The 14,529-nt window shown below is 47.0% G+C and overlaps 1 protein-coding gene across 4 annotated transcripts in view; it reads right to left on the reverse strand.

Annotated features, from left to right (window-relative positions):
• LOC138527188 (zinc finger protein 567-like) overlaps positions 1–14,529 on the reverse strand; it is a 285,058-nt gene that overhangs the window by 156,525 nt on the left and 114,004 nt on the right. For all 4 annotated transcript variants that reach the window (XM_069638297.1, XM_069638298.1, XM_069638296.1 and 1 more), the window contains exon 2: positions 25–151. In XM_069638297.1, coding sequence (XP_069494398.1) covers positions 25–142 — 118 coding nt within the window. In that variant the 5' untranslated portion in view covers positions 143–151. The remainder of the gene's footprint in view (positions 1–24; positions 152–14,529) is intronic.

Below are 14,529 nucleotides of genomic sequence, written 5' to 3' on the forward strand. Positions count from 1 at the left end.
CTTAGTAAAAAAGTGAAATGTTACCCATAGAGATCAAGGCTTGATGAATTTCCGTCATCACGTTTTTATAAAGTTCCTTCTGCCATTCCTGTAGAAGCTTCCACTCCTCTTCAGAGAAACAAGCTGCGACATCACGAAACATGAGCCATGCCTGCAACAGCAAGTTCACAGTACAGGTAAGTACCTTCATACCAAGACTGAACGCCGTGAAGACCAGCTAACTAACCCTGTGCATGACTCCCCCCCGCCTCTTTGCTTTCTTCTTTCCCGTCATTCTTTTCTTCACTGTTCACACAAGTTCTGCCTGCCCCACAACACACTGACACACAGCAAGGTCACATTAAATCACAAAGTTACGCTGTCCATTTGTTTCTTCAAAAATATGAACCCTTCTAAAGTAGGGCTAGTAGAATTTGTCAACAAATGAAAAAGGTAACATTTTAAAAACACTGGGCGTAGTGAACTAAACAAAATGGCTTCCAGAGAAAAAAGTCGGCCGCCAAGATATTTTTCAAAAAAATGTAGACAGCGTAGAAAACAGTGCTGTCACCGTTCTTTCAAAACAGGACACACTTCAGAAAGTCAAATGTGAAAGGGCTAGGCTGTCCCCTGCCAATAGAAGTAGATAACATTGTGCAGGACTACTGCTATAGATTAGTGGGCAGGCCCGTAAGAAGTCCCCGTAGACGTGGGAGTGACATTTGGACATGTCGCTCTATTTTATCACTCAAATGTCTGTTTCATCAACACAAATTGCCCCTATTGTGTCTACAGAATGTTCCGGACATACGGACACTCTTTCTCCCTCTCTACCCCCACTTCCTCCTTTCGCTCCCTGCCCCTCCCATCCCCTTATCCTGTCCCCTTCTTCATCCTCCACTTTCCTCGCTCTTCTCCTCGGTCTCACTCTATCCACCCCACTCTCCCCAACTCCCTTTCTGGCTTCCCCACTTTTCTCCCAGCAGCAGAACGCACCTCGGAGTCCACTTCCAATCTATATGTATTTCTTCCTTCGGTGCCCTCCCCCTGCCTCAAAACTAATGTTTGTCCACAGCAAAGCAGCCGCCAATGATTCCGAACTGGATAATGCTCTAAGGGGAACAGTGCGAGCTTGTAGGAGGGATGGTTAATGACCACAAATACTCTTTGGTGCTTAAAGGCTCACCATTAAGTTTTAATCATCATCTATTATTTGGCAAAACAGGTCATAAGAATTAAACGTCCCCGATTGGAATGCATTCATGGGTGGGGCCTTTTTCAGATAGCCAATTGTCCCGCAATAGCAAATGACTTTGGAAAACACCTCTGGCAAAACGGTGTGATCCTGTCCAACAACCCACCCTTGAATATCGTTTTATGGGCAACCTTCAAATAACCGTGAGCTGTGCCCAAACAATTTCCAGCAGATTTTAGATATGGCGATCATGTTGGAAGAGTCAAGTGTGATGGGTTTCTCATCAGGGAAGAGCCTGCCTGTGGAATCTGGGTCTTCCTTTATCCAGTGCTTTGTGCACAACACCCTATTCACGTCACAGGTGAGAGCCTAGAACATATCAAAACACATGTTTACTGTACAGGACATATATAACTAGTGTATATAAACACTGCACAAAAAGTAAAGTTGCCCCCCCCACCCACCCGCTGAGGTCACATCCTCGATGATGAGAGGGGGTAGAAAGTGGGGGTGTGGTGGGTGGGTTGTAGAGAGAGTGGGGGTGGGGTGGGTGGATTGTAGAGAGAGTGGCGGTAGTGTGGGCGAGTGAGGGTAGAAAGAGTGGAGGTAGGGCAGGCGGGGGTAGAATGAGTGGGTGGGGGTAGACAGAGTTGGGGTAGGGTGGGGTTAAGGTTGTTGAGTGGGGGTAGGGTGGGTGGATGTAGAAAGAGTGGCGGTAGGGTAGGTGGGTGCTGGTAGAGAGTGGGGGCTTGGTGGATCGGGGTAGAGAGAGTGCAGATAGGATAGGTCGGTGGGAGTAGAACCAGTGCAGGTAGAGTGGGTGGGGTTAGAGAGAGTGGGGCTTGGGTGAGTGGGGGTAGAGAGTGTAGCGGTAGCATGGATGAGGTTAGAGAGAGCGTGGGGGTAGGGTGCGTGGTTTCAGGATGGAAAGACCAGCGATTGGGTGGGTGGCAGTAGAGAGACTGGGGGTCGGGGAGAGAGACTGGGGGTGGGTGTGGGTAGGGTTGGTGGGGTAGAGAATGGGTGGGGGTACAGAGAGTGTGGTTAGAGTCGGTGAGGGAAGAGGCTGTGGTAGTAGGCTGGGTGGGGGTAGAGAGATTGGGTAGGGTGGCTGGGTGAGGGAAGAGGCAGTGGTGGTAGGCTGGGTGGGGGTACAGAGATTGGGTAGGGTGGCTGGGTGGGGGTAGAGAGAGTGGCATTAGCGTGGGTGGGTTATGGTAGAGAGAGTGTGGGTAGGGTGGGGGTAGGGTTGAGGAATGGAGGTAGGGTGGGTAGGGGTAGAAGGAGTGGATGTAGGGTGGGTGGGGGTAGAGAGTGGGGATTGGGTGTGTGGGGGTAGGGAGAGTGCATGTAGGATAGGTGGGTGGGGGTAGAAAGAGTGCAGGTAGAGTGGGTGGGGTAGAGAGAGTGGGGGTTGGGTGAGTGGGGTAGAAAGTGAAGGGGGTAGCATGGGTGAGAATAGAGAGTAGGGGTAGTATGGGAGAGGATAGAGAGAGTGGGGGTAGGGTGCGTGATTTCGGGATAGAGAGAGCAGCGATTGGGTGGGGGGCAGTAGAGAGATGGGGTCAGGTGGGTGGGGGTAAAGAGTGTGGCTAGGGTCGGTGGGGTAGAGACAGTGTGGGTAGAGAGAGTGGGATTATGGTGGGTGGGGGTACGGAGGGGTGAGGTAGAGAGAGTCGGGGTCGGGTGGGTGGGGGTAGAGAATTGAGTGTAGGTAGGGTTGGTGGGGGAAGAGACAGCTATGGTAGGCTGAGTTGGAGTAGAGAGAGGGGCAGTACGGTGGGTGAGTTATAGTAGAGAGTGTGGGGCTAGGGTGGGTGACTGGTGGTAGGGTGGGTGGGGGTTAGAGAGAGTGCAGGTAGGGCGGGTGCGGGTAGAAAGAGTGTAGGTAGAGTAAGTGGGTGGGGGTAGGGTGGGTGGGGTAGAGAGTGGGGTTAGGCTTGGGGGATCAGAGGGGGTGTGGGTTGGGTGGGTGGGGGTACAGAGGGAGTGGGGGTTGGGTGTAGAGAGGGAGTGGCGGTTGGGTGTGTGGGGGTAGAGAGGGAGTGGTGGTTGGGTGGGGATAGAGAGAGAGAGAGAGAGAGAGAGAGAGAGAGGGAGTGGCTGTTGGGTGGGTGGGGGTACAGAGGGAGTGGGGGTTGGGTGTAGAGAGGGAGTGGCTGTTGGGTGGGTGGGGTAGAGAGGGAGTGGGAGTTAGGTGGGTAGATTATGGTAGAGAGACTGCAGGTAGGGTGGGTGAGTGGGGTAGGGTGGGTGAATGCAGGTGAGGTGGGTGGGGGTAGAAGGAGTGGAGGTAGGGCGGGTGGGGATAGAGACAGTGGGGATCGGGTGGATGAGGGTAGAAAGAGTGAGTGGGATAGAGAGCGTGGGGGTTAGGTGAGTGGGGCTAGAGAGTGTAGGCGGTAGCATAGGTGAGGATAGAGAGCAGGGGTAGGGTGGGTGGTTTGGGGATAGAGAGAGTGGGGATTGGGTGGGTGGGGGACGGGGTAGAGAGAGTGGTGATTGGGTGGGTGGGGGTAGAGAGAGTAAGGGTCGGTGGGTGGGGGTACAGGTAGTGTGGATAGAGAAGACCATAACAGGTATTCCGTAAACCTGTAGCCAATCTGCAAATCCAATATATGCCATCTGCTTTCGAGGCATCTTTGTGCATTTTTAAAGCAGCCAAGTATGGACGAAATCCAATAATCCGTCGTGCCCATCCATACTGACTCTATAGCTAATGCATTGAATTATTCTAGTCATTCAATCAGAACGTTTGTGCAAGTGTCTATAATATAGCACTGCAATGTGCTCTGAAAGCGAGAGCGAGACACTCCTGCATTGGCGCCAGTTTCCGTATTGTGAGAGAAAAACGCCTTCACTCGTAGCTACTTCCCTGCAGATCATATGGGATTACCACGAAACTAAAAGCAAACCAGCCCAAAAGAATGGGAAATTAAATTAAGGTAAACAACGCATTGTCAAGAAAAATGTATAACCATTCAAATAAATATATTAAAAAAACAGTCAGTCCTCCATTAAAGAGCTATTTTCTTTCAAGCAAAAGCCAGATGGTATTTGCTGCTGAGTTTACTCCGTAAGAATGTGGGGCCACTTATAAAGAGGGACCATTATTCTGCGCTCAACAACGAACACAAAAAGGCCCAAAAAAACATCACTGAAGCCTGGGACTTATCAATAAATGTGAGCCAGTTATGAATCCTGTTCAATATCTGAATCAAGAAAGAAGCTACAATCATTTTTAAACTACAAGTAGCAGACGTAACGTTGCAGCTGCAGCCTTTTTCACCCTTATTTCCAAATCAGCTCTTAACAAGGTCACCTTGCATTAAAAAACTCAACTCCCAAACAAACACCACACAATTAAATTAAAGCTGTAGTTTGAATTGCATCTCTTCTAAACACTTTAATATTTCAAGATTGTGTAATGTCTATTGTCATTTCCCTTAGTGTCGTGATATGCACAAATATAGATTTGTGCTGTACAATGCACTATTTAAGCAATAAGCCGAATTCACACTACGAGTAAAGCCCCGGGCCCATACCTTGAAGATAGCTCCAGCTATACCTGAAGTGCTAATGCCCCCCGCCCTTGCATATTGCTATTACTACCCTGGTCTGTAAAACCAGGGTACCAAAAACATTGTTTTCTGCTGTGAAACGCTCTCCAGCGTTTCACAACAGAAAAAAAGTGACACAAATGGCTGCCGGGAAAGGGAAAACAAAGTCTGTTTTCCCTCTCCATGGCGGCCATTGAAAACAATAAAAAAAGTCAACAAACAAAATGGCCACCATGGAACGGGAGAAGGGACTACATGTAGCACCTTCTCCCTTTCCATGGCACCCATTTAAGAAATTGGAAAAAAGTAAACCAAAAAAATGTCTGCCATGGAAACAAGACCTTCTTCCTTTCGCTGGCTGCCTGCCGCAGATGGGGAGCAGACACTCTGGAGACAGAATGGTTTCCAGCGCGTCCGCTTCCGAATAGGAGAAAAAAAAGCAGGTAAGTGGAGGGGAGGGAAATCTGTGAAGGGGGAGGGGCAAGAGGAGAGGAGCAAAGCACTTACCTGAATCCCCAGAGGGGGAAGATGGCGGCCTCCAGCCATGAGGAGGCTCAGAGCGGGGGGATTACCATGTGGTAATTCCCCCAATCCGAGCCTTCTCATTGGCTGGGAGGCTGCAACTGCCCCACCCTCCGCTGGTTACTAATTTAAAAAAAATCACAGGAAGGCAATCCCTGATGAACCGTCCTGAGCAGTTTCATATCTGTTCACTTCATTTGCACAACTGCTTACACTAACCACTTTAAAACTCCACCAGCCACCACTTAAGCAATAGGCCCCGAGCAGGAGGCACATTATCACTTCTGGTAATGCCCAGGGGCCCATAGTTACAGGCCCAAGGCATCTACTCTTGGTCCCAAAGGTTGGCATCTCTCTTCTGCTACTTTGTCTCGCCTCCTCATCGTGGCGCTTCAGACTCTTGTGGTCTGGTAGGGTTTCTTCCCTAGTCTTTGCTCCTGCTAAGTGATTCCATGTCTGACATCCTTCAACTTCCAAAGTCTCAGCCCATCTTGCTGGACTATCCACAGACTTTCTGCTCACTTCCTTATATGACAGCATTATTTAGTCGCCCTTGGCACTCGCTGGCCATACTGCAGATGGTGACCACTTTCTCATTGTTCAATGGCCTCATTGTTTGGTAGCTGTCCCACAGCCATGCTCCCAGACTACAGTCAGGTTAAAAAAATAAGATACTCGCCACTTCTCCTTCATTAAAGGGTCTTGGCCATTTTTTCCCTCTCCTGCCTTTGGCATATGCTGTCAATCCTCACTCCCATTGTGGTTATGGGCTTCGGCTCCTCCTCTTTGCTTGGACTGCTCTCGTGTAACTCCTCTTGTCCAGACTCGTGGCTCAGTCCCAGCATCTGGCATCTCTTTTGCTGCACGTGCACGCCTCCTGTTAGGGATAATTCTCAGAAATGTGCTAATTCCCTTCCACCTTAGAGACCCCCAGCACTTTTGCTGGACTTAAGGACTTTTAATTTTGAACCTGGAGAGAGTGAGACTCGTTTTTCCCACTCATGTTTTTTTTCTGTGATTTGAACTCTGTTTCATTTTGGTTGTGGAGTCTGACAAACTCCATAGGCATCTTCTTTACATTGTGGCACACAGCACCTTCAGTTTAGTGACACAGGGAAGTCTTCCAGATTTCCCAAAGGTTTAAATACCTTCTCTTTGTGAAACTACTGTTTCCAAGAGCCATGAAGTGAAATTGACTTTACTTACATTTTGTAACTTTCTAGACCAAGCACACACTATCTTACAATAGGGTGCTGAAGGGGTTACTTAGTATCCCTTTTGTCTAGTTTCTCATGTAACAATTTTATGTTACGCTTTCTACAGTTAATGGGTGGTGGCAATGGTTTACTTTTAACTACCATTGTGTGTTTTTACTGCAGGCATTCACAGCTGCAGTAAGGCACCCATTTTGTCTTCCGGTCTTCTTTTTTCACCATTTATTGCTGGAAAGGTCCTTCTTGAGATTTACTCTGTGCACCAAACCAGGTTTGGTCCCTTTGATCATTGTGCCTTTGGCGGGTTTCACGAGTGAAGCCCACCTCTGGCTCCAGAGTGTCTGGCAGGGGCAGGAAGTGAGGGAGGTGCCCAAAACTCCCTGTGCTTAATCCCCATGGTTACAGGATTGTACCCATAGATGATTGGCCGGCTGGCTCTCCAGCAAGGACAGCCACCCTGCTGTGTGATTGACAGCTAGGCTGGAATGAATGGGAGAAACCTGCATAAAAGGCGAGTCTTTTTGGTTTGGAAGGCAGAGTCGACCACTGGACGAAGGAATCCGAAGAAGAACTTGGAAGAGACACCTGCTGCAACTCCTGGACCGTTGGGTTGCCCGGTGAAGCCTTGCTGCTGTGCTGAAGCTCCAAATTTGTTTCGATTAGAGAAGCCCTGCAAGGACGACTTCTCCCCTTGAGTTGGTGGGACCAATCAACTCCAAAGTGAACTAGTTTGGACATCCTCTCGGAGCTGGCTGTACTTCCACTGCTGCTGCTGCTGGAACCGAAGTGCCAGGGAGAGGAACACCAAACAGAGTGCAACACTTTTACGCTGGACTAGAGCTTGTGGAAGATCCTCCAGACTACCAGGAAGCAGGACTGACCAAGCCTGAGCCACCTCAACAGACTGCTGGACCCCAGATGCAAGGAAAGTCCAGAGTGGTATCCAAGAGACCGCAGTGGTGCTATTTGCTGAGACGGGAGGAGCTGAAACTGCCAAGTGCCGCTGAAGTGAAGTTTGCCCTTTGCTGCTGCTCACCGTCCCATTGCAGTGCAGTAGTCCCCAGAAGTCCTCCCTCTTGTCCCCACGACTGAGGCACAGGAACAACAGGATCTGCAGAGCTGCACAGGAACAGAAGCCAGCTGGAACCATTTCTTCTAACCAAAGGTACTGTAAAGGTTGAGAGGACGTACCTCTTGTGGTGTAGCCTTACTTGTTCTCAGTTGAGACTTGTCTTGGTTAACCTTGCAGAGTTGCTTACAGCTTTGCCCCTCACAAGCCTCCGAGCTTGTGGCCCTACATTGATTCTACTTTTTCTACAAAGACTTCTAAAACAGTGTGCAAGACTTTTACTTACCTACAAGAAGTGCTTCAGCTCACCTAGACTTTTGCTAATTTAACATTGGCTGGCCTGGCTCCTTGAAAGACTCTTCTTACCTCTGACTTTGTGCTTTACCTTTTCTCCAGGAAAGGGTTAATTTACTTTGCATTGCAGGGTTAAAAAGTACTTACCTGCTTTCAGAATATTTGTGTAACCTTTGTCTTATTCTGAAACCCTTTTCTTTGACACCAAACTCAGTATTGCTCTAAATGTACCAATGATATATTAATGCCCACAGTGTCCTAGTTATTTAAGTCACCTGAGGGTGTAGGAATAATCTGTGTGCCATCCCAAATGGGAACTTGCTGATTTAGAGAAACTAAGAGTATGTATTTTGGAGTGTATTTGTGTGTTACTGTTATATTGCTCCCTTCTGAAGAAGGCTTATTCAACTGACTGTTAAATAAGTGAATAATTATTTAATCAAGAAACCTTGAGTGTAAGAGTTTATTTGAACACTGGTCACTGTAAACCTCTGTGTAACCACTCCACTGCTCACATTGACCCCTTTTGAGATAAGCCTGGCTGCTCAGCCACACTACCAACCTGTGTAGTACAGACTTATACCAAAGGTTGAGTTCCTATTGCCAGGAGGTCAAGGTTGCTGTAGGGCACCCAAAGGGTACTGCACACAATCTGGCTTAACACCTGCCTTACTTTTGGCTCCTGAGGTCTGGCAAAGATTTGCCTCTTGTCCTCACTGCTCCTGAGCGGCTATTTGTCTAACATTTCCAGAATCCACTGACCCCCACAATACTTGCTGATAATACTGCTTCTGATAATCTTTGTTCCATGTGCCGTGGTTCTGAGTCTTGTAACTTTCAAGGGTACTTATCATCCTCACAGATACTATCCAAATGACTTCTTGAGACTGGTCAGACCATGGCTGCATCAGTTGCTCCGAACTTTAGAAAATATTTATAGCACGATTTACTGAGCTGATATTCCCCTAGGCAACGGACCGACCCGGGCAGTAATGGCCGTGTGCCCAAGTTAAGGGCAAAAGCACGGCTAGGACCCCTTATCAGGGGTGGTAGAGCCATTTCCGCCAGTCACCGAGGGGAATATCATGAACCAGAAGCACTGGTGCTAAAGGACTGTCAGAAAAAAAAGGAAAAGCCAATTTATCTTAAATCTTGTGATGTCGCTTTGGTGACAGGGAGTCCCTTTTCAGTGTTGACCTCAGACACGTAATCAACACTGAAAAGGGTTTGCTTCTTACCAAAGCAGTGCGCCACAGGATCCAAACTAAGTTAATTTGTCGATTTCTTTTGAAAAATTGTGCAAGCCTTTAGCATTTGCACTGCAGGGTCATGGATGGTAAAGGTGGCTTGGGTGCTCTTGGGAACATGTGGGAGAAAGTGAGTCACAGGGCGCATGGCAAGCAGCACTCAGGAATCTCGGAACTTGGGTTTATTACATTTATATATGTCAGCTACTCCAGAAGTTCTGTCAAAGCCAAATTTATTTCCTCTCCGAATTGCCTAACAGTGGGCTGGTTAGCCTATGCCGATGATATCATCCTATTGTACTCCACCCCAATAGGACTTCAATGAAGTTTACATTACTTTGGCCAGTTTGCAGTTGCCAATAACTTGGAGATAAATCCAACAAAATCAAAGATGATCATGTGCTCAAACCCCTTGAAGCGTCTCATGTGCTTGATGGAATTACCAGTAATGATCTCGGACCCAAATAACCTGACAGACTCAAAGATTATGGTAAAGTACTAATTTATTATTAGCATAAAAATAAAGTAGGGCAATCTGGTAAACAACAAGCAGTAATTCAGGCACTCACACTCAAATTTGATTAGACAAAGGTTTTATACCTCGATATGCGTCATCTATGATGTCATCCTAAGTGGCAAACTGTAAAACCTGTTTAAGGGAAGGATAGGTCAAGGGGACATGTGTACCTATAGTATGAATTAGTGTTAATAATTATTGGCCGCCCCCTATCTGGTGGGCACGCCTTGAACCACATCTAAATACGTATAATACTGATTATAGTGGAGAAATGGCAGCAGGTTGGTCTTTGCAACATTCTATAGCTTGTTGCCACATACACCCTCTGATTGGTTTGCATGCTTTCCCAACCTTGGACTTTTGGCTCGTTAGCAGCACGTAAGCAAAACGAAACTCAGGTGCTGGGAGTAACGTCAGACTACTCCCCACTTTCCCAATTAGTCCATCATCTCTCATCGGTCAGGCCCCAAGCCAAAGCTTCTCCTTTGAAGTTGACCTCGAAGACAGTTCTCTGTTCTGGGACATTCAAGGAAGTGTAGGCACACCATTATCTTCATTTGGGCTTAATGAATAGCCCTTAATTTCGACTTCTGAATCACGTGTGAGGAGAGCACAAATTTGTCCATCTCAACCTTTCTATTTACTGCTATTTGATTCAATTGAGCTGGGTGTCATTACCCTTCTTAGCCTTTGGAGACTTGCTCACTCCATCTTGCATAGGTTTTCCACATCTTTGATTGTCCAATACCTGGCTCTTGCAGATGTTTTTGTCAGAGCCCAGCAGGGGCCTAGTGTGGCAGCCACCAGTGTGGGGACTATTTATCCAGTAGATGCCATCTCTGTCCCTCTTGTAGGAATATCAGATGGGGAAGAGTGGCATCTGCTGGACCAAAACGGCATCAGGAGCAAACAAAGACCCGAAGACTACAACTCCCAGCAGCCCCGGGAGCAGCACACTCAGGGACTGGCACGCGAGGCCTGCAACCCGTGCGGACAATGCCCCAGCTATCGCGCATGCGCGAGATGGGTTCGCGCATGCGCAGGCCCTGAAACTCTGTTCGCGCTCGACTTCCTCACTGGCGGACGCATCCTGCAGAGCTCGGAGAGTGCTCAACTCCTACGCAGAGCTCCGAAAGGGCACAACTCCTACGCGGGGCCATCCCTCACCCTGACTACATTGCCGCGGCCATGCGGCATCAAAGATAAGTACTTTATCAGATTTCTCGAATGGAACATAGACTTATGAGCACAGTTCCGAACCACTAACTGCATGAAGGCACGGGGGGAATTGAGGCCCGGGAGGCACCAGTTCACTGCAGGAGACTTAAATGGCATTTTTGGGCATCAGGCGCATGATGTTACTAACCGCATGTAGAATTGTGTGCGAGCCAATCTGTGGTAGAAACAAGCTACGTGAACACACGTACTAATTACTTTTCATTTGGCAGACGCAGCTCACGGTTTCCAAGGCACTGCTGGGGGGGCCCGCAGACAAAACCGGACATCAGACAAGTACCGAAGCTAAGTCTTTTACAGTTTCTTTGAGAAATACGTTTTGTATCACTAACTGCCTGGTACTGGACCAGTACAAACCCAGACTGTGCTGCACATGTGTTCCTAATGTGTAAAGGTTTCTAAGCTGTGGGTGAGCTGAGAACAAACTCATGTAATTCAGTGCGATTGACACTGAAGTAAGTGTCAACTAACAGAGTCATTGCTGGAGTAAGCAATGCTTGGCGCTAGCTTATGAATCAGTGTTAATAAGCTAAGCAACATCGCCCTACGCAGTGCAGTAAGACTGTGTATGATTGTTGAGATTCTCATGTGTGCATGCAAGAATGTATTGATCTAAGGTGTTTAGAGTGTCAAATCAAGCATCAAGAGATCAGGAGCATGTCTTTCCCCTAACCCCTACCTGACCATAACATCTCCCTTAACCTCTACCCGGTGATCCTACAACCCCACACCTATCCAACCCGTGGACCCTAACCCTCTTTCCCCGTGGTGGTTGCGGTTTCCTGTGTGCATTAAGTCCCAGGCGCCAAAACTGCTAAGGGGAGGAAGGAGTTCGTGCTACTTCTGCGCTGGATCAAGAGCCTACGACAGTTTTCTTCTTTGCTTAATCGAAGAGAAATATGTCTTATGTACATGGCATATCCTTTTGACTCCCCTTGTGCCTTGCAATTATTCCTTGAAGTAGCATCCTTGATCCCAGGTCAATATACCCCTTTTTAATCCTCAAACAAAGCTGTTTTTCCAGCATCTCCTGACTCTGCAGCACTGGTCTGTCTGTGAGGTAGGTTGATTGGTTTCAATACGAGTCCGGCGTCCATCTTCCCATCATGGCCGCTATAGTCATGTCATGTTTTCCTCTGCAGTAAGCTTCTATATATTTCATCTACCGTGCGTGTCTGCATATATACACTTATTAGTCAGCAGGGTACTTTATCTTCTTTGCATATATGATTTTTTCATATTCGATTACATGTTTCTCTTGTTACTTCAGTTACATGTTTATTCTTTGAGTATTTGCACATCGTTTCACTGAGTCTCAGTATCTTTCCTCTATGATGTCACTCTGCTCTTGTCAGATTTTGCTTATTGCTCTATGGTGTCCAAGGGTGTGTGCGGACATCCTTCCACCCTCTCAGTGCGAGGGTACATTCGATGCAGTTGTCTGAGTGCATATCGTCTCTCATACACTCAATGCAGCATTGGGATGATACCTGGTGTTCCACATAGGGCTCTTCCCCTGCTGTTCCAGTTTGATGGAGGTGATGGGCCAGGTGCTAGGGATGACGTGTCTACCTGCTCTTCTACAATCACATTTAAGAGGGGACAGAAATATAAAAAATGTCAAATGGTACATTAATAACAATAAATTGGAGGATCTCGACGAACTTGTGCACTTGGGGATTGTTATATCGAAAAGGAAATAACAGCATTTGATTACAGAGAGTCTCCTTAAAATCCAAAGTATCCTTAATGCAGATGAAAATCTGAATGGCCACACATTGTTGTTTTTCTCTTCAACCTCACATTAAGTTTAATAAAACCAAAATCTCTCTGAGCATAATTTCTGGCCTAGAATTAGTGGAAATAACTAACAGAAATTAGTTTAATATTTTTAAGGTAAACTTTGGCGATCTGTGTTTGGTCTTCCTCCTTCTCTTCCAATCTCAATGATACATATAGAATTGGGCCAAAGATCACAGTTGTAGATGATTAAATGGAATAATATCAATGTGTACATAAAACTGAGAGGGAGAGAAGGCCAGAATCGTTTATCTGCTCTTGGTGCGATAGTACTTTGGGAAAGTGATACTTTTCTGGATGAATTCATGCATAGCTCTAAGATCTACTTGAAAGAAGAAAACATAAATCCGAGAGTTGCTGCAGAGAAGTGAGCACCATTAAAAAAAACTGAAATAATGGAACACTATAGAAAATAGGGAGAGTTTACGGAAATAGAGTCATGTCAACTGCTTCCCAGTTACAAGATTACCAATCCCACTGTCATATGGTTAGGTTCTTGTTCCTAATATTCCAATTTAACATCTTACATATATCAGAAGTCACAGGTCCCAGGACAGCACCAGCATTTTTTCCAAACAGGGGAAACACTAGTTTGCCGGTAGGGGCAGTTATCTACCGGCAGGCCTGACGTGCCAGGAGTTCAGGCCCCTACCAGCAAATATATGCCGGAATCACCATCACCGGTACTACCGGTGCTGGTAATTCCGGCAACCCCATGCCATGGAGTCCCATGGAATGGGAATTTACTGGCGTCTCTGCCACCCATACTACCCCAGTAATACCGGGCGGTGGAAAGATGTAAAGCAGTTTTGCCGGTATCCCGCCAGAATTGCTGGGGGAATACCCGCAAAACTGTAATGAGGGCCAAAGTCTTGCTTGCATCAAAATGTTACCACTTAATAGTGCTTTTCCTAAATACATAGTTTTTAGTGGTTCAATCCACCATGGGCCTCATTCCAAGTTTGCCGGTATGCCAGTGGTAATACCGCACGAATATCGGCAAATGGTGAACCTTGCCGGTATTACCAGTAGATTACAAGTGCCGGTTTCAACGGTAAATCCCCATCTGATAGGACTCCATGGGGGAATTTTGCCTCTATTACCAGCAATGATATTACTGTGCTGGTAATACTGGCAGTTTTTTGCCAGAACGGGTCAGATTGACCTTGTTACTGGCACTTTTACTGTGTACCGGCCAACTTGTACTGAGCCCTAAAGTCGTTGAGGTGTCATTCATGTGGCATGTTGTTTCTGTTTCTCATTAGTGTCATTAGGATTTCCTCCCACTGTGTCAGTGTCTCTTGTCTGGCCTGGGTATATTTATCAATATCTTTTTCATAGCATAGATAGTTCTACCCTTGTACAATGTTCTAGGCCAGACATCCAAATCTCCACACCGGGACGCTTTTTAACTTCCATGCTATAGTTATCCTCCTAACAGCCAATATATTGCCCAAGTTTACAAGTTTCCGCAATCCCTTTGTTCATTGCTATTGGGTATAGGCAGAGCAGGCAGGCCCCTGGTTCGACAGGAACTTGCTCCACTCTTGCTCTCATCAATGTTTGTAGTATCATTTCCCAGTAAGATGCAATGTTTGGGTATCTCCTAAACATATGCATGAAGTCTGCATCTTGTAGTAGGCATTTATTTAATTCATTTATTTCACACTTGTAAAGCGCAAAGTTCACGCGAGGGCATCTTGGCGACACCTAAGCAAGTAGAAAGAAGAGAGCTAAAATAGATAAGTCTTCAGGGATCTCCTGAATGGCATGTAATCATCCATCCTCCGGAGGGCTAGAGGGAGAGAATTCCAAAGGATGCTAGTTGCGACCAAAAAAGACTGCCCACCAACCCTAGACAGCCTGAAGAAGGGGACCTCCACCGCGATAGCCTTA

Source organism: Ambystoma mexicanum, chromosome 1q (assembly GCF_040938575.1).
Source record: "Ambystoma mexicanum isolate Mex_15411 chromosome 1q, UKY_AmexF1_1, whole genome shotgun sequence".
Classification (NCBI taxonomy): domain Eukaryota; kingdom Metazoa; phylum Chordata; class Amphibia; order Caudata; family Ambystomatidae; genus Ambystoma; species Ambystoma mexicanum.